General features: G+C 53.2%; 1 protein-coding gene across 3 annotated transcripts in view; it reads right to left on the bottom strand.

The window, feature by feature from the left end:
• OSBP2 (oxysterol binding protein 2) overlaps positions 1-21578 on the bottom strand; it is a 364006-nt gene that overhangs the window by 31605 nt on the left and 310823 nt on the right. For all 3 annotated transcript variants that reach the window (XM_034791661.1, XM_034791662.1, XM_034791663.1), the window contains 3 exons: positions 18849-18966; positions 15800-15866; positions 14140-14307 (listed from right to left, as the gene is read on the bottom strand). In XM_034791661.1, coding sequence (XP_034647552.1) covers positions 14140-14307; positions 15800-15866; positions 18849-18966 — 353 coding nt within the window. The remainder of the gene's footprint in view (positions 1-14139; positions 14308-15799; positions 15867-18848; positions 18967-21578) is intronic.

Genomic DNA, 21578 nt, shown 5'->3' on the forward strand with positions numbered 1-21578 from the left:
GGAGAACAAGGCAGCTTGAAAAGCGAGGTACAAGCCTACCTAGTGCAGAGCTAGAGGTGAACCGACCTGACCTGTCCAACACCGGGCAAGAGTCCCTCTCCAGGGCACTGTCTGCACTGCACATTCGCTCCTATTACTGCCACCAGCGGAGCTGCAGCAATGCAGTTCCTAGCACACCGGGCAAGGATGCTCTAGGCCTGTGCTTTTCAACCTTTTTTCATTTGCGGACCCCTTTGGAAATTTTGAATGAGGTGCGGACCCCACTGGAAATCGATCGTCTGTACATAGCGTTGCATTCTGTTCAGTCAGTTTTCAGTCTAAGTCTTCCGTGGACTCCTTAGACACAGTCCGTGGACCCCCAGTTGAGAACCACGGCTCTACGCCATGATTGGCTCCTCTGCAGCTTGCCCTGGTTTCTAGCAGCGCTAAGCTGCCTGGGAGTGATATGGGCTTGCCTGTCTGCACTACAGGTTTGCACTTGTGTAGCTGCACTGACGGCTGGAACTGGGGCAGATCTTCAGCCTAGAGAATAGAGAGCTTTGAGATAGTGCAGACAGCCATAGCTTTGAAAGGACTCTCTCCAAGAAGATTTAAATAACAATGGCGTGGAGATCGGACATCCCTGAATTCCAGATACTGGTGGAGATTAAGCTGGGCTTTCTGCCCTGCCTAGATCTCAGGTGTGAGACACACAGAACAGAGCCATGAAAAGGGAAGAGGTACAAGGGGCGAGCCAGAGATCTGCTTACTGGAACGGTGGGGCTGGGAGCAGGGAAATGCTGCTGCTGCTGCGTGCTCTGTTTCTATCCTGCTTGCATCATTCATCACAGACCCAATGCTGGCAGCTAGCAGAGTGCAGGTGTCTCACCACAGGGCTGAGGCCAAGAGAACGACTCTTCTGCCTCTGCAGGTAACCTGACTAATTCCACACTCGCCCTTCCCGCCTCACATGCTTGATAGATGGCAGAGCTGGAACCCGAGCCCGATGCCATGCTGCAGAAGGGATCGCGGCTGGACATCCTGCAGCAGCACGAGGCATGTGGGGAGAGGGGAGACTACACGTACACACCTAACTTTTGGTTGCAGAGCTAATTACTCCCCCCTCCGTCTCCCTGCTTCTATAAATAACCAGCAATTAAATCCGCAGCCGAGCACCTTCTCCGGCTCCAGAGCTCTCTCCACGCCAGCTGAAGCCTGCAGAGCAGCTAGACTCATTCCTTCTTTTGCTTATCCCACTAAACTGGAAGGACGATGCTCTTGCTAAATGCAAGCACCAGCACACAGCGAAATATTCTGGAATCGCTATTTGTAGAGATTTGATCGTGGGCCTCTTTCTTAAAGCAACACTGGCAGAGCAAGTCTATCCCTAAAAGTAGATGTTGGAAAAAAACAGCTTCAAGAAAACCTAAGACCAAAAGAAGTGTTACCATGAAGTTTTAAAAAGGGTTTCAGATTAAAAAACAACAACAACAACAACGTATTTAAGTAAAGTGTCCACTGCAGTGTTAGCGCTGGGCTAGTGCATAAAAATCAGAACATGAAACTAACTAAAAGCAAAAGAGAAACATCGTCCAAGCTGAAGGAATGTTATAATTACATCTGAGACAAGGTGGGCAAGGTAAGATCTTTTGTTGGTGAGAGAGACAAGCTTTCAAGCCACACAGAGCCCTTTTTCAGGCCATTCTTATCTCTCTAGTATCCTGGTACTGACACATCTACAACTACACTGCATTACAGCTGGTCAGGAATTTGACTAAATGTTTTTTCACAAAAAGAAAAAAAGCCAATTCACTGAAACTGTTAATGGGAAAGGGTCAGTTTTGACTTGAAAAACATGGACAAAACGTATTGACATTGTTAAGATGTCCCATGTCAACATTTTCTTAACAAAAAGTTTGGGGGTTTTGTTCAGAATAATTTTTCATTTAAAAATTTAACTTCATTTATAGTGAAAAGGGTAAAAAGAAAAGAAGAGTGGTCAAAATCAAAAGTTTCAATTGACCCAAATCAGTCAGATGGTCTTTGAGAAGATTTGACTTTTTGTCCTGATTTGGGATGGGAAAAATGTTTGAAATCTCAAAAATTCTCATGAGATGGGAAAACTGCTTCCCTCCCAGCCCTAGTTATGTTTCTATGTACACACGTCTTAAAATCTGGTCAGTGTCCCTCTAAGATTTAGCATATAGGCAATAGGGACCTTAGAGCATCCTCAAAACTTCGAAGTGGCGGAGAGCTAAAGGAAGAGTTAATCAGCTATGTAGAAGGGGTTGGTTTCCTTGCACATTTACAACACGGCATTTACAAAATAGGCAAAGCACTACCACCTCGAGAGAAATCACGGAAGAAAAATCAGGCAAACCGATCCATTCAAACACACAGTACCAGAACCAACCCAACAGCTGCTCCATCAACAGGGCTCTTTCAATGGGAGATCAAAAATTGTCCCACTGATGAATAAAGTTTAATCCACCAAAAATGCAAAACTCCCAAAGCTGATTTATTGCACATTCCATTTTGAGACTGCAGAGATATCGACTTTCAATAAAAATCACCAGGGACCTGTTCAATTGCACAGAAAGATTTCAAATATCTCATGTCATTTAGGGAGGAGATTTAGGGAGGAAAAATGCTCTATGAAATGGACGATCTAGTAAACTCCTTACATCTGCCACTAGGATGCTTAAGGGAGCAAACGGGGACGAGGGAACAGAAGAACCAGCCTGGGAAATATTTTGAAGTGTATCTGAGACATTAAGAATTTTTTCCCACATTCACTATCTTGGCGCTATTAACTTGGGAATGACAAAGGACTCTGACACTAAGGGTATGTCCACACTATGAAATTAGGTTGATTTTATAGAAGTCGATTTTTAGAAACTGATTTTATACAGTCGATTGCGTATGTCCACACTAAGCGCATGAAGTCGGCGGAGTATGTCCTCACTACCGTGGCTAGCATTGGCTTACAGAGCGGTGCACTGTGGGTAGCTATCTCACAGTTCCCCAGTCTCGGCTGCCCATTGGAATTCTGGGTTAAGCCCCCAGTGCCCGATGAGGCAAAAACATTGTCGCGGGTGGTTTGGGGTACAAGTCGTCAGGCCCCCCTCTCTCCCTCCTTCCATGAAAGCAACAGCAGACAATCGTTTCGCGCCTTTTTTCCTGGGTTACCTGTGCAGATGCCATACCACGGCAAGCCTGGGGCCCGCTCAGCTCACCGTTACCGTATGTCTCCAGGGTGCTGCTGGCAGATGCGGTACTGCAGTGCTACACAGCAGCAGCTCCTTGCCTTCGTGGCGGATGGTGCAGAAGGACTGATAGCCATCGTATGTCTCCTGGGTGCTCCTGGCAGACCTCGGTGAGGTCGATCAGGGGCAACTGGACAGACATGGCTATCCTCCTCTTAGAGCACCGAATGGGAGCCAGAGACTCCAGGTCATTCTCTTCTTTAAGTTTTGTCTCATGGAGAGTCAGTCCTGCCTGGAATATCATGCGAGCTGGAGGCTTCTGCCTCAGGCTGCTCTCCCAGCTGGCAGCACCGCGCGGTCACACCTACCCCAGCCTACCCCTTGCTCCCATGGCTCATGAAGCCTGGACAGTAGTAAGGAGCAGTTCAACTATAGGCTGAGCAAGTGCAGAATGGTGATGGAATGTGCCTTTGGATGTTTAAAAGCTCGCTGGCGCTGTTTGCTGACTAGGTCAGACCTCAGCGCAATCAACATTCCTATTGTTATTGCTGCTTGCTGTGTGCTCCATAATATCTGTGAGAGTAAGGGGGAGATGTTTATGGCGGGGTGGGAGGTTGAGGCAAATCGCCTGGTGTCTGATTTTGAGCAGCCAGACACCAGGACAATTAGAAGAGCACAGCAAGGTGTGCTGTGCATCAGAGAGGCTTTGAAAACCAGTTTCATGACTGGCCAGGCTTCGGTGTGACAGTTGTGTGTGTTTCTCCTTGATGCAAACCTGCCCCCTTTGTTGATTTTAATTACCTGTAACCAACCACCCTCTCCCCTTCGAAATAAAGTAACTATTGCTTTGAAACCATGCATTCTTTATTAATTAAAAAAAATGAGATAACTGACAAGGTAGCCTGGGTGGGGTGGGGGAGGAGGGAAGGACAAGGATATTGCTTATTGTAGCCACACTAAAAATCAAACTATTTGAATGACAGCCTTCTGTTGCTTGGGCCATTCTCTGGAGTGGAGTGGCTGGGTGTCCGGAGCCTCCCCTGCCGCATTCTTGGGCATCTGTGTGAGGAGGCTATGGAACATGGGGAGGAGGGTAGGCAGTTATACAGTGGATGCGGGGGGAGGAGGGTCTGTGCTCTTGTTGGCTTTCCTGCAGCTCCAACAGACGCTTCATCATGTCTGTTTGCTCCCCCATTAGCCTCAGCATCGCGTCCTGCCTCCGCTCTTCGCGCTCGCTTAATTCTTTCTTGGCCTCTGCCACTGAATGTCTCCATGCATTAAGCTGTGCCCCATCAGTGCGGGAGGACTGCATGAGCTCGGAAAACATGTCATCGCAAGTGCGTTTTTTTGGCCTTCTAATCTGTGATAACCTCAGGGACGAAGATGATAGCGGGAGTGTAGAAACATTCTACGCTCTATGATTCTGGGGGGACTGCATGGTCACCTGTGCTGCTGAGTTTGCCACGCTGACCAAACAGGAAATGAAATTCAAAAGTCCCCGGGGCTCTTCCTGTGTACCTGGCTAATGCATCAGAATTCAAAGTGCTGTCCAGAGCGGTCACAATGGAGCACTCTGGGATAGCTCCCAGAGTCCCATACCATCAATTTGCATCCGCACTACCCCAAATTCGACCCAACAGGGTCGATTTTAGAGCTACTCCCCTTGCCGGGGAGATGTACAGAAGTCCATTTTAAGAGCCCTTTAAGTCAACAGAACAGTGTTGGTTGTGTGGATGCATTTATTTTAAAATCGACCTAATCCCATAGTGTAGACCAGGGCTAATGCACAGCACCCAGATCAGTCCATTGCAACCTCCTGCTGATTTGTATTGCACTCGAAGCAAACGCAACACAGATCCAGGCTCTAAATTGCCCTTGACGATTGCTAACGGGCCCTTGCAGCCTTTCCCAAGAGTTTTTTGTTCTCAGAATCAGTATCTCAAATGAAGGTAACTGGGGCAGCCCTCCCCAGACTTCAAATGGGAGCTGAGTGCTTCGCAGAACCAGGTCTTTGTGCTGAGGATGCTGAATGCATTGATGGAGGGAGATGACAGGCAGCTGTGGTCATGGTTAGGTCCCAGTTTGTTTACAGCACAGGCGTTATTGTACAGTTTACTGGGGACAGCAACTTTGGGAAGCTGTCTGGATTAATTTGCCCCGTTGGGGTTTATTGTAATTAATTCCCACAGGCTGACTGATGACGTTATTGGGGCAGGCAGAGCATATTGTTCTCACATTCCTGACTGCATTAGTAACTCCCGGGATGTTCTGATTGACAGGAAAGGTATAAATTAGTCTGAACTGCAGACGCAGCAGCTGCTGGTATTTTTGCACAATTCCATTAGGTCTAGGCACATTCCTGTACACTTCACACTTTCCCCTGAAATTGATCTTGCAGAAGAGTCTAATGGGCTGCCCAGGACCGCTGGAGAACACTGTGGGCAAGGACGGAGATCTAGCACTAAGTGCCACGCAGGCTGGTGGACCGCATAAGGGCACAGCCCCCAGGAGGGATAACAGGTGTTGTTTTCCTAACAAAATGCCCCAGCTGCCAGAACAGGCCCTTTGTCCTTCTGACCCTGGGGGAGGAGTCAGTGAGTTCTGTAAGAGCCGGACTCTGGCTATATGGCTGCAGTGCAGCCTCTCTCCTGACTGGAACAACGGGGCCCAGGTTAGTTCCGTCCTGACAGCGTCATTCGCTGCTGGAACTCTCCAGCGCCATGGTAATGTTCCTGAGCCTGGCTGTGCTCACTCTTCAAATGGGGACTGGTCAGAGTTGCACCATGGCCGTGTCCCAGGAATGGTGCTTACAGGGGTGGCCAACAGAAGATGCAGAATCAGCAACCCGTACAAGGCGGTTTTCCTCCGCAAAGTGCCTTTTCTGATGCAGTTTGGGGATGGGTTCCTGGGCTTCACTAAGGGCAGGATTTTATCTGGGTCAGCACCAGTCTCCAAAGCCTAGTGTCTCCCATGGACACTGCTCAGCATCCCACAGGTCCCTATGCCCGGGCCCAGCAGGAAGAACCTACTGCACTGATGATATCGTGGTCTGGAGTCAGGCTGGAGTCTAGTTACACACCTGATGCCCAGGGCTGCCTGGAGATGAATGGGAAAATGGAGAGAATTGTTCTCTTGTTACTTCAGAGTTGCTGCACTGGATCAGAGCCATTGGCCCACCTAGGCTGGTACCTGCAGCTCAGACAGCAGCCAGGAACCTGTGCTCCCCAACCTCACCCTCCATCCCCCAGACAGCAATGCAAGTGGGCAATGGGGCAAGTGGGGAGAGAACCTCCTGCTGAGCCTTTGCATGCAATTCACCTTCTCTTCATTTTAGCTAGCACAGCTGGAAATGTTATTAACGACCCAGCCGTCAATAAAATCCAGTTACAGGCAGGGTCTTAAAGGAAGCCTATACTTAGCTGAAGCAGCGGAGAAGTCAGAGCTGACCCATATACTGCAGGTCTTGGGTTACCCACTGCTAGTGTGTGGAGAAAAGAGCCAGCACCAGCCAGTGAGATGGGGGGATCTGAGTCAGAGGGATACGCAGGTGCCTGACTCCTGCCTGGGAGCAGCAGCCGCCAGATGGAAAGTCAATCTGGCTTGGGTCTCCTCACTGCGCCTCAGCCTAGACAGCTATCCACGCTCTGACAGCAGCCATGTCTTCCCGGCTCCCCCCTGGTGGGACAGGAGGGCAGGTCACAGCTGCTTTCTGTTGTGACTCCAGGGGTCTGGCACTTGCTTCCCCTTAGATCATTTTCCTCAACCAATGTCTCCCCCCATCAGACACGGACAACTCTGCTACTGCAAAGAAAGATTCCTTTTAGAACCCCCGAGTGCCTTGGGGAGGGCTCAGCTCGGCCCTCTCGCCAGATGATACTGGAAGGGGGGGGGTGTTGCCCTTTTAGGCCTAGTCTACACTAGCCTGTTATTTCGGAATTAGCCGAGTTATTTTGGAAAAAAAAATGATTCCGTCCACATGACCAAACGTGTTTTTTTTTCAATTTAAAGGGCTCTTTAATTCGATTTCTGTGCTCCACCTCGGCAAGTGGAGTAGCGCTTAAATCAAGATCGCAATCCCGGGTTAAAGGTATTGTGGACGCAATTCGACGTTATTGGCCTCCGGGAGCTATCCCAGGATGCTCCCTTGTGACCGCTCTGGTCAACACTCTCAACTTCAATGCACTAGCCAGGTGGGCAGGAAAAGCCCCAGGAACTTTTGAATTTAATTTCCTGTTTGGTCACCATCAGCACAGATGACCATGAGCACAGTCCACCATCACAGGTGACCATGCAGAGTCCACCATCACAAGAGATCACGCAGTCCCGGATTCGCGGATGAGCTCCAGCATGGTCTGAACAGGAGGTACTGTATCTCATCACATGTTGGGGAGATGAGTCTGTTATGGCAGAACTATGTTCCAAAAAAAGGAATGCAAATACCTACGCTAAAGTCTCCAGGGCCATGACGGAAAGAGGCTACTCCAGGGACACAGAGCAGTGTCGTACAAAAATCAGGGAGCTCAGGCAAGCGTACCAAAAAGCCAGGGAGGCAAATGGGCGCTCTGGGTCACAGCCCCATACATTCCGCTTTTACTGTGAGCTCCATGCAATTATGGGGGGTGATGCCACCACTACCCCACCACTGTCCGTGGACACCTGCAAGGGGGGAGTTGCACGGAGCAAGGAGGAAGAGACATTGGAGGACGAAGAGAAGGAGGACAGTGCACAGGCGGCAAGTGGGGAATCCGTTTTCCCCCCTAGCCGGAACTAATCTTAACGCTGGATCCAATAGCCTCTCCTCACTCCCAAGGCGGGCTCCTGTTCCATGACCCTGGAGAAGGTACTTCTGGTGAGTGAGAGCCTGATCGGAGCCACGCGGTGGCGGGCGGTGGGGGGGAACCCAGCCGTGCTGGGTTGTTCGTGTTTAGAGTAAATGGCTTAGCTCATTCCTGCTCTGAGCCTGATCAGAGCCATGTGGTGGAGGGTGAGGAGGGGGGGTTATTGTGTGCAGTGATCATCCCAGAGAGCCCGCAGGCCCTCCTTTTATATGGCAAACCCACCAGGCATTGCTTGCTATGGGAAAGGGGGCCCAGCAGTTTGAAAGCATTGAAATGAATGTAGAAGAAGCAGAACCCCGCGTGCCCCTAGGGGCTGCCTGCAAGATGAATTCTGTTGCCTGGCCGTGTGTGATGGCTTACTCATACCAAAGTGCCCCCTTTGTTCTCGGCAATGTATTTTTTAAAATACTACCCTCCCTTTTTCTCCTCCCACAGGTGCAAATGTTTCAACGCAGCCCCTATCTACTCCATCCCAGAGGCTGGTGCAGATTAGAAGGAGGAAAAAACTAACTCGGGATGACATGTTCTCCGAGCTCATGCAGTCCTCCCGCACTGATAGGGCCCAGCTGAATGCATGGAGGCAAACAATTGCGGAGTCCCATAAAACATTACAGGAACACGAAGAGAGGAGGGAGGCACGCGATGAGAGCAGGCAGGACTATGGTCAAGCTCATGGGGGAGCAAACTGACATGCTCCGCTGTATGGTGGATCTAATGCGGGAAAGGCAGCAAGAACACAGACTTCCGCTGCAGCCCCTGTATAATCAAACTCCTTCTCCCCAAGTTCCATAGCCTCCTCACCCAGATGCCCAAGAACACGAAGGGGGAGGCTAAGGGGAACCACACACTCAACCCCAGAAAGCTGGCATATGCAAACTTTTGATTTGGTTTCTGGACGTGTCCTTCCCTCCTCCACCCCCCTAACCCAACCCCCTCCCCCCCGAGTCTACCTTCTAATTTCTCTCAATGCGTTGTGCATCAAATAATAAAGAACAGTTTTTAAACAATTTTGACTTTATTTCCTTTCATATATATAGGGTGCGGGTAACTTCAAGAGAAACAAACACAACTGTCACACCGTACCCTGGCCAGTCATGAAACTGGGTTTCAAAGCTTCTCTGATGCGCAGCACACCCTGGTGCGCTCTTCTAATCGCCCTGTTGTCTGGCTGTGCGAAATTGGCAGCCAGGCAAGTTGCTTCAACCTCCAACCCCGCCATAAAAGTCTCCCCCTTACTCTCACAGATATTGTGGAGCACACAAGAAGCAGCAATTACAATTGGAATATTGGTTGTGCTGAGATCTAACCGAGTCAGTAAACGGTGCCAGCGCCCTTTCAGATGTCCAAAAGCACATTCTACTACAGGGGTTGACAACCTTTCAGAAGTGCTGTGCCGAGTCTTCATTTATTCACTCTGATTTAAGGTTTCGCGTGCCGGTAATACATTTTAATGTTTTTTAGAAGGTCTCTCTCTATAAGTCTAAATAGTATATAACTAAACTATTGTTGTATTGTAAAATAAACAAGGTTTTCAAAATGTTTAAGAAGCTTCATTCAAAATTAAATTAAAATGTTGATCTTACGCCGCCGGTCCACTCAGCCCGCTGCTGGTCTGGGGTTCTGTTCACCTAGGCCGGCAGCGGGCTGAGCGGGGCCTGCGGCCGGGACCCTGGCTGGCAAGGGTCCGGCAGCCAGAACCCCAGACCGGCAGCGGGCTGTGCGGGGCCAGTGGCTGGGACCCCACAGCCCACTGCCACTCAGGGGTTCCATCTGCCGGTCTGGGGTCCCGGCCCTGCCCACATACAGTGGGTACCTACCTTCTCCCTGGTTCTGACCCATTCTCTTCCTCTCTCTGCACTGAGCTGAGGGTGGGAGTGCACTGAGCACAGGGATGGGGGTGAGGGTCTAGCCAGGAGCTAGAATGTGGGAGGGGGCTCAGGGTTGGGGCAGGAGATTTGGGTGTGGGGCACTTACCTGGGCAGCTCCCATTTGGTGCGAGGGGTGCAGGTGGGAATGTGGGGCGTGTGTGCAGTAGCTCCCATTTGGTGCTCAGGGTGGGGATGGGGATGTGCAAAAGTCAGGATGTGGGGGGTGCATGGGGTGTGGGGGGGCCGGGGTGGGGGGGGGGGGGGGGGGGTCAGGGCAGAGGGCTTAATGCCATGCCATTAAGGGGTAGGCTGGGTCCCCGAGGATAACTATAGGCATTTCAACATCCCCAATAGTAATTTTCTGGTCTGGGAAGCAAGTCCCTTCCTGCAGCTGTTCAAACAGACCAGAGTTCCTGCAGATGCGAGCGTCATGCACCTTTCCAGGCCATCCCACATTGATGTCGGTGAAACGTCCCTTGTGATCCACCAGTGCTTGCAGCACCATGGAAAAGTACCCCTTGTGATTTATGGACTGGCCGCCACGGTGTGCCGGGGCCAAGATGGGGATATGCATTCCGTCTATCGCCCCGCTGCAGTTAGGGAACCCCAGCGCATTGAAGCCATCCACAGTGGTCCGCACATTTCCCAGAGTCACTACCCTTGATAGCAGCTGGTCAATGATTGCGTTGGCAGTAGATTTGCCCACTCCAAACTGATTCCCGACTGACCGGTAGCTGTCTGGCGTTGCAAGCTTCCACAGGGCTATTGCCACTCGCTTCTCAACTGTGAGGGCTGCTCTCATTTTGGTGTCTTTTTGCTTCAGGGCAGGGGACAGCATGTCACAAAGTTCCATGACAGTGGCCCTACGCATATGAAAGTTTCGCAGCCACTGGGAATCATCCCAGACCTGCAACACTATGCGATCCCACCAGTCTGTGCTTGTTTCCCAGGCCCAAAATCGGTGTTCCACGGCATGAACCTGGCCCAATGCCACCATGATCTCCCAATCGCCACATGCCATACATCTAGGAACGTCTGTGTCCATGTCCCCATCAGTATAGTAATTGCACTGTCGTCGCTTTCTCGCCCGGTTTTGCAGGTACTGAACATACTGCTGGATAATGCGCGAGGTATTTACAATGGTCAAAACTGCAGCAGAGATCTGAGTGGGCTTCATATTTGCCGCGCAATGGCTCCTGCACGGGTAATCCTTGAAAAAGGGCGTGAAATGAGCTGTTCAGTTCAAGATGGCCGATAAAAGGCAGTAAATGGTTGTCTTCTGTAGCTTCCACGGGACCCAGGACCGACAACATGGAAAAAGCGGCGAGAGCAGACTTTGTGGCGGAAACGTGAGCAGAGTTTGCGGCGGAAGTTGTGTGGCTCTGTTCATGATGGCTGAGAAACGGTGGGGAATTGTTGCCTTCTGTAGCTTCCACGGGAGCCCAGCACAGACAATCTGGAGAAAGCGGCGGAAGCTGTGCAGCTCTGTTCACGATGGCCGAGGACATTCAAAGTGGATTCAACATACCAGGAGACGGGCAGTGCACCATGCTGCACTGTCTGCTGGCAGCATGGCGTCTGCCGTAGCTTTCATGGAGGGAGGAGCGAGTGACGGCACACACCCAGAAAAACCCGCAAGAATGTTTTTGCCCCATCATGCACTGGGAGCTTAACCCACAATTCCAATGGGCGGCAGACACTGCGGGAACTGTGGGATAGCTACCACAGTGCACTGCTCTGACATTTGATGCTAGCCTCGGTACTGTGGACGCACTCTGCTGAATTCACGCGCTTTAGTGGGAACACATAACATCAAATGTATGAACTCGATTCTGGAAATTCGAATAAAATAACTTCGAATTAATTTCGTACTGTAGATGTACCCTTAATTGTGACTGTGGTCTGTGTGTGTTGTCAGTTACAGTTCAATTGTCTGTGTGACTCTTGGGGCTGGAGCTACACAAATCAAGTTGTCATGATTGGCCCCAGAACCAGGAGGAAGGGAATTATTCCATGCTGGGCTTAAATCACCTTTCCCTGAACATCCCTAGGCTACAGCGCATGTAGAAACTTCCACCCTCTTCTCCTGACTGACGTGCAGATAGGCCTATTGGATACACTGTGAGCAGGCAGCCCCAGGCCCTGTTCCCATTAAATAAGAACATAAGAGTGACCATACTGGGTCAGACCAAAGGTCCATCCAGCCCAGTATCCTGTCTACCAACAGTGGCCAATGCCAGGTGCCCCAGAGGGAGTGAACCTAACAGGTAATGATCAAGTGATCTCTCTCCTGCCGTCCATCTGACACCATTCCTTACCCATCCTGGCTAATAGCCATTAATGGACTTAACCTCCATGAATTTATCCAGTTCTCTTTTAAACCCTGTTATAGTCCTAGCCTTCACAACCTCCTCAGGCAAGGAGTTCCACAAGTTGACTGTGCACTGTGAACTTCCTTTCATTTGTTTTAAACCTGCTGCCCAGTTCTCCTTCCACAGACTCCAGGCCAGGGCTGAGCAAACGATTCACAGCAAATGATTATCCGATGCAAGTTCAAAGTTCACTTCTTACTAATATTGTGCAATAGCCCCTTAAATTGACCCTTTCCAGGGCGCCCGCTCATGCAGCAGTTCTCACCAACTAGCAGTCTACAGGAAGCACATGCTGCAGGGGTGTGAACCCAAAGATGGAGGCCCCTCCTGTGAATTGCTCCCACAGGAGCCGCTTGCACAACTAGACAACCTGCTATTCTACAGGAAGGCGAAGCTGCCCTCTGACCCAGGGATAGAAAAAACACGTTCTCCGGTGCTAGCAAAGCAGAACCGCATCTAACCAGCTAGGGAATGTCCCTCAGCAGGCCACGCCCCCTAGGAGCTTTGCTCAGTGGTTCAGAGAGTTCTCTAAAGCATGAATCCCAGCGTCACCTGCCCAGACCTAAGCAATTCTTCTCCCCCAGCCGGGACAATTCACCGGCAATGCAGCTGCCGACTCCACAAAGAGGTTTCCCGGTTCAGACTAGGAACCAGAAACTTTACTGTCAAGACAGGACTCTGCTTTCCTTTTCTACGGAGAAAAGTGCTTTGAGAAGGGGACCCGAAAGCAGATGGTTGTAAACAAATCCTCTTTGCCGTGAAGAACAGGAGACACCCCAGTCTTCAGCCGACAGGAGTAAGTAACTTCAGACCCGCCCCACAGTACAGGGGACATGGGAACCAAACAGGGGGATGCAGGCACCATCGTGAGTGCCGAAAACGCCAGAATCCATGCCAGAAGCCAGCGCGCACTGCCTGTGGCCAGAGCCTCCCGGCTGGGAAGAGAACAGCGCTCCACATAGAGGTGGGAGGAGATCAAGCCAGGTCACTGGATACTTTCCATTATCACAGAAGGTTCTTCCATAGAGCATTTGGTGTCAGTGACTGCCTCCCTCCCCCGATGCTACGCAAGCTCTGCTTTCACTGTAGCCCCTCTGCTTTATCCTTCAGAAGGTGAGGAGCGAACCCACGAGTCCACGCTGGTGCAGGGGAACCCAGTTTACAGGCAGGGCAGTCTCCTTCCCTGTCCCTCATCGCCCACATGCGCCAAGCCATTCAAACCAGAAAACCCACCAACAGGACTAATCCCTCTGCTGCTCCTAACTCCTGCAATCGAGGCAGGCAGGGTGCGGGGCTGATGGGATCAGACTGCACTGCACAGCTGACTTGCTTGAATCCTCTCTTATTTAACAGTCACAATCAAAAACAATTAGCAATGCAAATGCGCTCCGCTGAAGGGTCCCGAGCAGTGGCAGCTGCCCTGAGACAGGCTTGCTGGGGGGCAACTGTGATCAGAGCACTGGAAACACACAAGGAATAATTCCATTTCTTTTCCGTTTAAAATGTCTAATAATGCAAAAGCCAGACTCTGCTCAAGGCTCGTGTGCAGCTGCAGCTCTGTTGCCTTCAGCCGCTCCCCAATGCCCAGGTCTCCGCAGCTCCCGTTACCTCCTTCTCTAACAGGAACAGAGAAAACAGCTCTCCCCCTTTCACGACACCTTAGCTGCTCAGTGGTGAACCCAGCCCTACCCAGAATGCACTTCCTGGTGCACCCAGCCTGACCCAGAATGCACCTCCAATTCCCTCATTTGGGGCCTGATCCTGCAGGTACCAAGTACCCCCAGCTAGTCATCTCCCAGGATCAGGCCCTTTCACATATGTCTAACCAAAATCTGACAGGCGCGGCGCAGGCGAGAGCGGGGAAACACTCACGTACAGGCATAGGGATCTTGGACAGTTCTTTGCCAATGCAGTTTTTCATTATGCTCCAGAGGTTAAGGCTGTAGTTGGGTTTGTCTGGAATGCGTGTTCGTCTCCTCTTCTTCGGCAGGACGTCTTTGCACGTTGATTCATTGTAGCCAGTTTGATTTGCGCTCTCAAAGACCTGGGGAAGCAGCAAAGCAGCTATCTTAGGGTCAAAGAGCCAGATCAGCCAACCATAGGGTTGCCAGGCGTCCGATTTTCGACTGGAACGCCCGGTCGAAAAGGGACCCTGGCGGCTCTGGTGCTGACCGGGCCATTAAAAGTCCGGTTGGTGGCGCAGCGGGGCTAAGGCAGGCTCCCTGCCCGCCCTGGCTCTGCGCGGCTCCTGGAAGTGGTGACATGTCACTGCGGCCCTAGGTGCAGGGGCAGCCAGGGAGGCTCCGCGCGCTGTCCCCGCCCGAGCGCTGGCTAGGTCAACGCACAGAGCCTCACTGGCCGCCACCGTGCCTAGAAGCCAGAGGACATGTCGACGCTTCCGGGAGCCGCCTCAGGTAAGCGCCAACTGGAGCCTGCACAGTACCCCAAACCTCTTCCCCCACCCTGAGACCCCTTCTGCATCCCAACTCCCTCCCGGGTCCTGCATCCCCACCCACACACCAACGGCCTGCCCCAGCCCTGAGCCCCCTCTTGCACCCAAACTCCCTCCCATAGCCTGCACCCCCCACCCCAACTCCCTGCTCCAGCCCGGAGTCCCCTCCCGTACCCCGAACCCCTCATTGCTGGCCCCATGCCAGAGCCTGCACTCCCAGCCAGAGCCCTCACCCCCTACACACCCCCAACCCCAGCCCAGTGAAAATGAGCGACTGAGTGAGGGTGCGGAATGGAGTGAGCAGGGGTGGAGCCTCAGAGAAGGGGCGGGGCAGGAGTGAGACCTCGGGGGCAGGGGTGGGAAAGGGGGTGGGGCAAGGGTGTTCGGTTTTCTGCAATCAGAAATTTGGCAATCCTAACCAACCATGGAAACCTGGCTGCTGGCCACAGTCAGCTCTTGGGGTATCACTCCTGGGATCTGGCCTCTCCCCAGGCAGGGCATGTGCAACTCAGACCTAGAATGTCCCCCTTGTTTGTCTGAGCTTGTTCTCAGGAAAGGCCTGTCGGGCTGGGCACAGATCTGCTTGACAGCAGTACAGGTGCTGCTTAGCGTGTGCGTGCTCTGGGCTGGCCTTCCGGGTCGCCCGGGCATTTCCTCACAAGAAAGGCTCAGGCGACACCGGAGGTAAAGACAGGACCACATGTAGGCTGAAATAGCCAGGTAACCGTACTCAGCCCTCTGGCGCCACCAATCTGGCCCCGGTGCAAAGCCGGTGGTGGGGGTAGGGGGGAAGGGAGAAGACTCTTTGGGGCTGAGGGGTGTCACCAAAACTACGGCTGATTCTGAGTGAAGTGGGGTGAGTGCTGGGGGGAGCTGATCCATCTTATTCTCCCCTCTTTCTCCCTGCTGAACGGACACACTTGGAATATTGTAACTGAGACTTCAGTTCCCATCTCCCCCGTTATGGCTCATTCTGCTGCCCTGCGAGGGAATCGGACGGGAATTTTCCCCAAGTTGCCCTCCTCCCATGCCCCCACCCCCTGGTCATTACTTTCTACCAGCTCCATCTGCCCGAGGCACTCACATTGTCCTCCAGGTTCCAGTCCTCAGGGTGCCCCTCGTTGGCCCCGCTCAGGTTACTGCCAGAACGCCTGCAGGGAAGACAGAGGCAGTGGGCACGCAAGCTGGCACAGAAGAGAAAGGAATGGCTGCTCTCGCCATGCCAGGGCCTGATTTAATCCAAAGGACATTGCAAAGGGGCTGCGGTGGGTGGAGCTTAGTATGCAAACATGCCGGAGGTTCTCATTTCTTTTTTTTCTTGCTACGAAGCCAGTGAGTGCACATCAGGTTGCAAACCGCCACTGCTGGAAAGGATCTTTCTAAAACTCACTTCCAAGCCCTTAAAGATCCCGATTCCCAGATCTACGATCCCCTGCGCCTAGTCTCGTCACCAGGTTCTCCGAAACCGAAGCCAAACTGGTTTGCAAATCATTCTTGGACCCAGCTTTGCAACAGTCCGTCTCTTTCATGTAAGCAGAGCTACGTGGGAGACATTTCCTGGTACTGGCAGGTCTCTCACCAAGAGACATCACTGGGCCCTCCTCAAGCTCTGGGGCCCCCATCGCCATGGTTTGATTAGGTAGGAAGTGTGGTCTAGTGGTTAAAGCTCAGCTCTGGGGAGGCCAGGCAACCTAAGTTCTTGCTCCTGGCTCCATCGTAGGTATGTCTGCGGCCCCACCACCAAAGGCTCAGAGCCCCTCACAGTCTCTAATGGATTTAGCCTCACAGCCCTCCTGGCAGGGCTGGGCTTATCCCCACAGATGGATAGGAACTGAGGCCCAGAGAGGCTAAGTGACTTCCCCAAGTTCCCATGGGGCGTCTGTAGCAGAGCAGAGAATTGAGCCGGGTTGTCAGAGTCCACCGGGCCAGCAGCGGCTCTGCTTCTGATTCGCAGCGAGCACCACGCACCCGCCAAGCCACGGGGAGGGCCAAAGCAGGCCCCCAAGTCTGTAGTTAGGCACCTAATCAAGAGGCCTGGATTTCAGAGCGCCTGAGCAATCCCTGCCCCCACAAGTGTCCTCTGGCCCTTCAGAAACTCCCCATCCTCCCACCTCTGGGGGCCAGGCCACTGGGAGAGGCTGCTCAGCCCAACCTTCCCTGGCAGGGAAGCAGGGAGCCGCTGACAGCGCCAGGTGACTCTGGAAGAGCCCCCAGGCAGGTGGATTCCTTACCAGATGGCAGTGGTGCTGTGCCTAGCTACAGTGGGGTCCCCCTGCCCACCAGGACACCCGCTGCCCTGGGCAGGAAGTGGTGCTAGGGGCATACATTGGGGCATACACTTTGCTTGCAGGCCCCACGACAGGGCTGCAGGGGATGGGCGAGGTCACCCCCCTGTTATGCTGGGGTCCAGCAGCACCCTAATTCCCTGGCTTGGGGGCCTGCTCTGCGAGGCTGGGAGGTCCAGAACAGGGAGGGTTCCCTGGAAGAACTCACCTGGGCCAAAGCATTAGAATACAGGAGAAGCCGTTTCCTCCCAGTCTTCCCTGCAGGAAACACAGGCCTCCCAAGGCAAGCTGGGCACTGCAGTCCCCGCAGAGCAGGCTGGGAAAGTGGGAGGAGTCTGGGCTCCTGGATAAATAGGGCCTCCTCCCTGTTTGCAAACCAGACCCCAGGGAGTCTGTGAGCAGCATGCTGGGACTGTAGTGCCCGAGGGGTGGGCTGGCGGCTTCCCCCTCCCCTGCACAGCAGGTGGAGGGCGGCTGGCTGGGTTTAGTGCAGTGCAATAAACTCTTTTCAGTCGTTCCATCTCAGGACTAGACTAAGGTGCTGCTCTGGCGAGGCAGAGCCGGGAAACCTGTAGGCCAGTGTGTCACGCAGGCACTAGCTGCAGGGGACCTGCCAGCGCCTCACTCCTTCTGTGCCCCCACCCCCATTCTCTAGTGAATGAGAAGAGTTTATTGCTGGTTCGCAGTAAGGGATGGGAAGCCCTTACATATACCTGCCTGGGCCACCTGCTTCAGACATAGCTAAGTACTTGGCTGCTAGTCATTCCGTGCCAGGTGCGCTGGGGACACGCCCAGGATGCCGGAGCAGAGGAGCATGGCTGTCAAAGGGGGGACAGGCTGTGCCCGGGCCCTGTGGCTCTTGAGAAGGAGGGAGAGGGCACAATGCATCTCCCGCTCGTGCCCCTGCATGGGAACCGGTCCCAATACAGGCCTTGCTTGTCCTCAGGGATTTCCTGTTGCCCTCCATCTCATGCACTCATTGTCACCAGGGCAGTGGGTGTGCAGTGCTGCCTAGTGAGACCAGCAGCGTGTTACACTTGCCTCGCACTGGGTCCAGTGACAGAGGCCCAGCCTGGCACGTGCTGCTGCTGAGCTGAGCAGCTGTTTCCCCCAGAGCCTTCTCTGGCCTGGGATCTCGGACTTCTGAAAGCTGCCCTGGGCCGTAGACTCCAGCCCAGATCCTCACAGGTAGTTAGACTCCTAAGCTCCACTGAACTCCCTGGAAGTTGGGAGCCTAAATGACGGAGGCTCTGGGCCTGTGTTACTGAGTTAGAACTTGTCCTCAGACCTGGTAAATCGCCCATTCCTAATCAGGCCTCGGGGGGGACAGACCAGGCCGTTGGGTCCGGTACTGGGATAGGGAGCCATTCACCTCTGTCGCTATTTCAAATCCAGCCCACGCTGTTCCCTCCCGATCACGGCTCTTTGCCCCATGCGCAGCGGGTTGGCGGGTCTCAGTCCAGTTTCTAGTGGGCAGAGTCCACACCGCAAAAACATCATTGCCAATGGCCCTGACCAGCCCCAGTGGAGAGGTGAGAGCCAGCCAGAGGCTGTCCCTCCAGTCCAGGGAAGAGGCGCCCTGGTGGCTCTGTCTGAGGGCACTCTGCCCTGCCAGGGGTAGAGGGCTCCACTCGCTAGGCCATTCGCCAGCACTGATGTTTGAAACATGCCTCTCTTGCTGCCTGCCTGCACAGCTGACCCACCTGCAGGGGTGGGTGTGTAATTAATGCAAACCAAGGGGGTGCTGCCTCTACACTATTAGTGAGAAGCCAGACTAAGTGCCTCCTCCCCACTCGTCCTATTCGTGCGGTGGCTTTGGGCCTGCTCTGCACTGTGGATGCTTCATACCTGTGATGTTTGGGGTCTGCAGTTACTGTGATAAAAGCTGGTGCATCCTCCATGGCATCAAAATACTCTGTCTCCTCATCTTCATCACTGGCTTCCCCTTTGGCAGGCTGCACACTCCCTGCGGGCACAAAGAAAACAAGCTGGTCAGTACCGCTTCTTCCCCCGACTGCTCTCGCAGAACCTTAACGTGTGCTCCCAGACCAGAGCCCCAGTGGATCCCCAAACACCTTCGCTCTGCAGGGGCCTGTAGACCAGGCGCTCGTCCCTCTGCCCCACTGTGCTGTCTGTCTGTCTGTCTCTCCTGTTCCCTCTCATGCTGGCTGAAGGGGGCTGGTGGATCTGGGCAGCTAAGTTCCCTCTAAGTTGCGTGGCCACGCAGCTGCCTATTAAGCACCACTCAGGGCTCCGGCGGGGAGAGATGCCTCTCCTCAAGCCCCAGACCTGTCACGTCACCCCTCCCCTGGCCCGACCCGGCCCCAGCCTGGCCCCGAACCTGCTGCGGCCATAGGACAGGCACCTCTCCCCCGGTCTAGCCCCAGACCTGCCATGGCTGGGGGACAGGCAACCCTCCCACAGCCCTGCCCGCACCTGCACTGCCAGGGAGAGGCACCTCTCCCCCTCAGCCCAAGTGCTGCTGCGGGGAGAGAGAGCTGGGGGGAGTCTTCTCTCCCCACCGTAGCCCCAGGGAGCTCCACTGCACCTCAAACCCCTCATCCTCAGCCCCACCCCAGAGCCCGCACCCCCAGCTGGAGTCCTCACCCCTACCCTGCACCCCAACCCTCTGCCCCAGCCATAAGCCCCCTCCTGAACCCTCATCCTTGGCCCCACCCCACAGCCCTCACCCCTGCTGCACCCCAACCCTCTGCCCCAGCCCTGAGCCCCCTCCTGAACCCCTCATCCCTGGCCCCACCCCACAGCCCTCACCCCTGCTGCACCCCAACCCTCTGCCCTAGCCCTGAGCCCCCTCCCACACTCCGAACCCCTCAGCCCCACCCCCACCACATGAATTGTGTTAGGTGCACCAATATGAAGGTTGTGTGTGTCACACATCAGCTCCATATTGGTGCACATAACAAAATTAATTCCACACATGGGTGGGAGAAACGAGAGGAAACACTGCTGGGCAGATTTTGCTCTTGCCCAATCAGGGTACAAAACGCTTTGTTTGCTATCACGGTGATGAGTGCCTTACAAATGCCATCAATGGTTGGATTAAGCTGCCTGCCTGCACAGCCAACCCACCTGCAGGGGTGTGTGTTGGATTAAGCTCCGAACCCAGCCCCTCTGAGCCGGGCACCCCCTGACCCCATTCCCCCCACAGCCCTGACCCCTAGCTCCGAGCTCAGCCCCTCTGAGCTGGACACCCACCGACCCCATCCCCCCACAGCCCTGACCCCCAGCTCTGAGCCCAGCTCCTGTGAGCCCAAAGCCCAACTCCCTACCCAGCCCTGGGCAACAGCAGCGCCACCCCCAGGCAGCGACAGCCCATTGGCACCAACCATCACCATCACCCAGAGACAGCCCATTATGTAATTGCAAATGTATACATACCATTAAAGCATTTAATGTTTTTAAATAATGTATTTTGTGTATTTTCAAATTATTAAAATTTAATTTTTGAATGTATTTCACTGGTTATTTTTTACATTTCCAAATACATGTTACTAGAGTATTGCAACTTTTTTTTATGGAAGGGGCCCCTGAAATTGCTTTGCCCCAGGCCCCCTGAATCCTCTGGGCGGCCCTGCCACTGACCTCCTCTATCGCACCTGCCAGAGACCTGCCCCATTAGAGTTCTTAGGGCAGAGCTTTTAGAAAAATATCCAATCCTGATTTTAAAATTGCCAGTGATGGAGAATCACCACAGCCATGGGGAAATGGTTCCAATGGTTAATCACCCTGACTCTTAAAAACATACTTCTTCTTTCCAGTCTGAATTTTTCTAGCTTCAGCTTCCAGACACTGACTCCTGTTAGACCTTCCTCTGCTGGGCTGAAGAGCCCGTTATCCAATATTTGTTCCCCAGGCAGGTATTTATAGACTGTAATGAAATCACCCCTTAACCTTCTCTCTTTTAAGCTAAAACAGCTGGAGCTCCTTGAGTCTATCACTCTAAGGCAGGTTTTCTAATCCTTTACTCATTCTCACAGCTCTTCTCTGAACCCTCTCCAATTTAGCAATAGCCTTCTTGAAGTATGCGCCCCAGACCTGAACGCAGTCTATTCCAGCAGCAATGATACCAGGGCCAAATACGGAAGTGCTATGACCTCTCTATTCCAGCTCGAAATCCCTGTGTATGCACCCAAGGATTGCATTAGCCCTTTTGACCGCAGCATCACTCTGGGAAATAGATTGGTGTGTCTCCCTTCAGCACCCGATGGGGCTGTACACAGCACGGGACTTCCGCAAAGCCCAGGGTACTACTTCTCTTCCCACCTGAGAAATAGCCCAGCGCTGCAAATGCAGCTTCGTTTGTGCAGCACTCGAGGCCTCTGCTCCTAGGAGCTTTTCTCCTAGGTCCTTTGGCAGGCGGGGATCTCCAGTTAGCAGCCAGACATCAGGAAGATTTAGAGAAGGAGGGTAACGTCTCAAACTGGCCCAGGATGGGACAGAACCATTCTTGGGCTCTATTCCTGACTCCAGAAGAAATGTATCTTGTGTTGGAGCAGGGGACCCATGGGTCAAGGCTCCTGCATTCAATCTCCTGGACGGGGAAGGATGATCTAGTGG

Source organism: Trachemys scripta, chromosome 15, assembly GCF_013100865.1.
Source record: "Trachemys scripta elegans isolate TJP31775 chromosome 15, CAS_Tse_1.0, whole genome shotgun sequence".
Taxonomy (NCBI): domain Eukaryota; kingdom Metazoa; phylum Chordata; order Testudines; family Emydidae; genus Trachemys; species Trachemys scripta.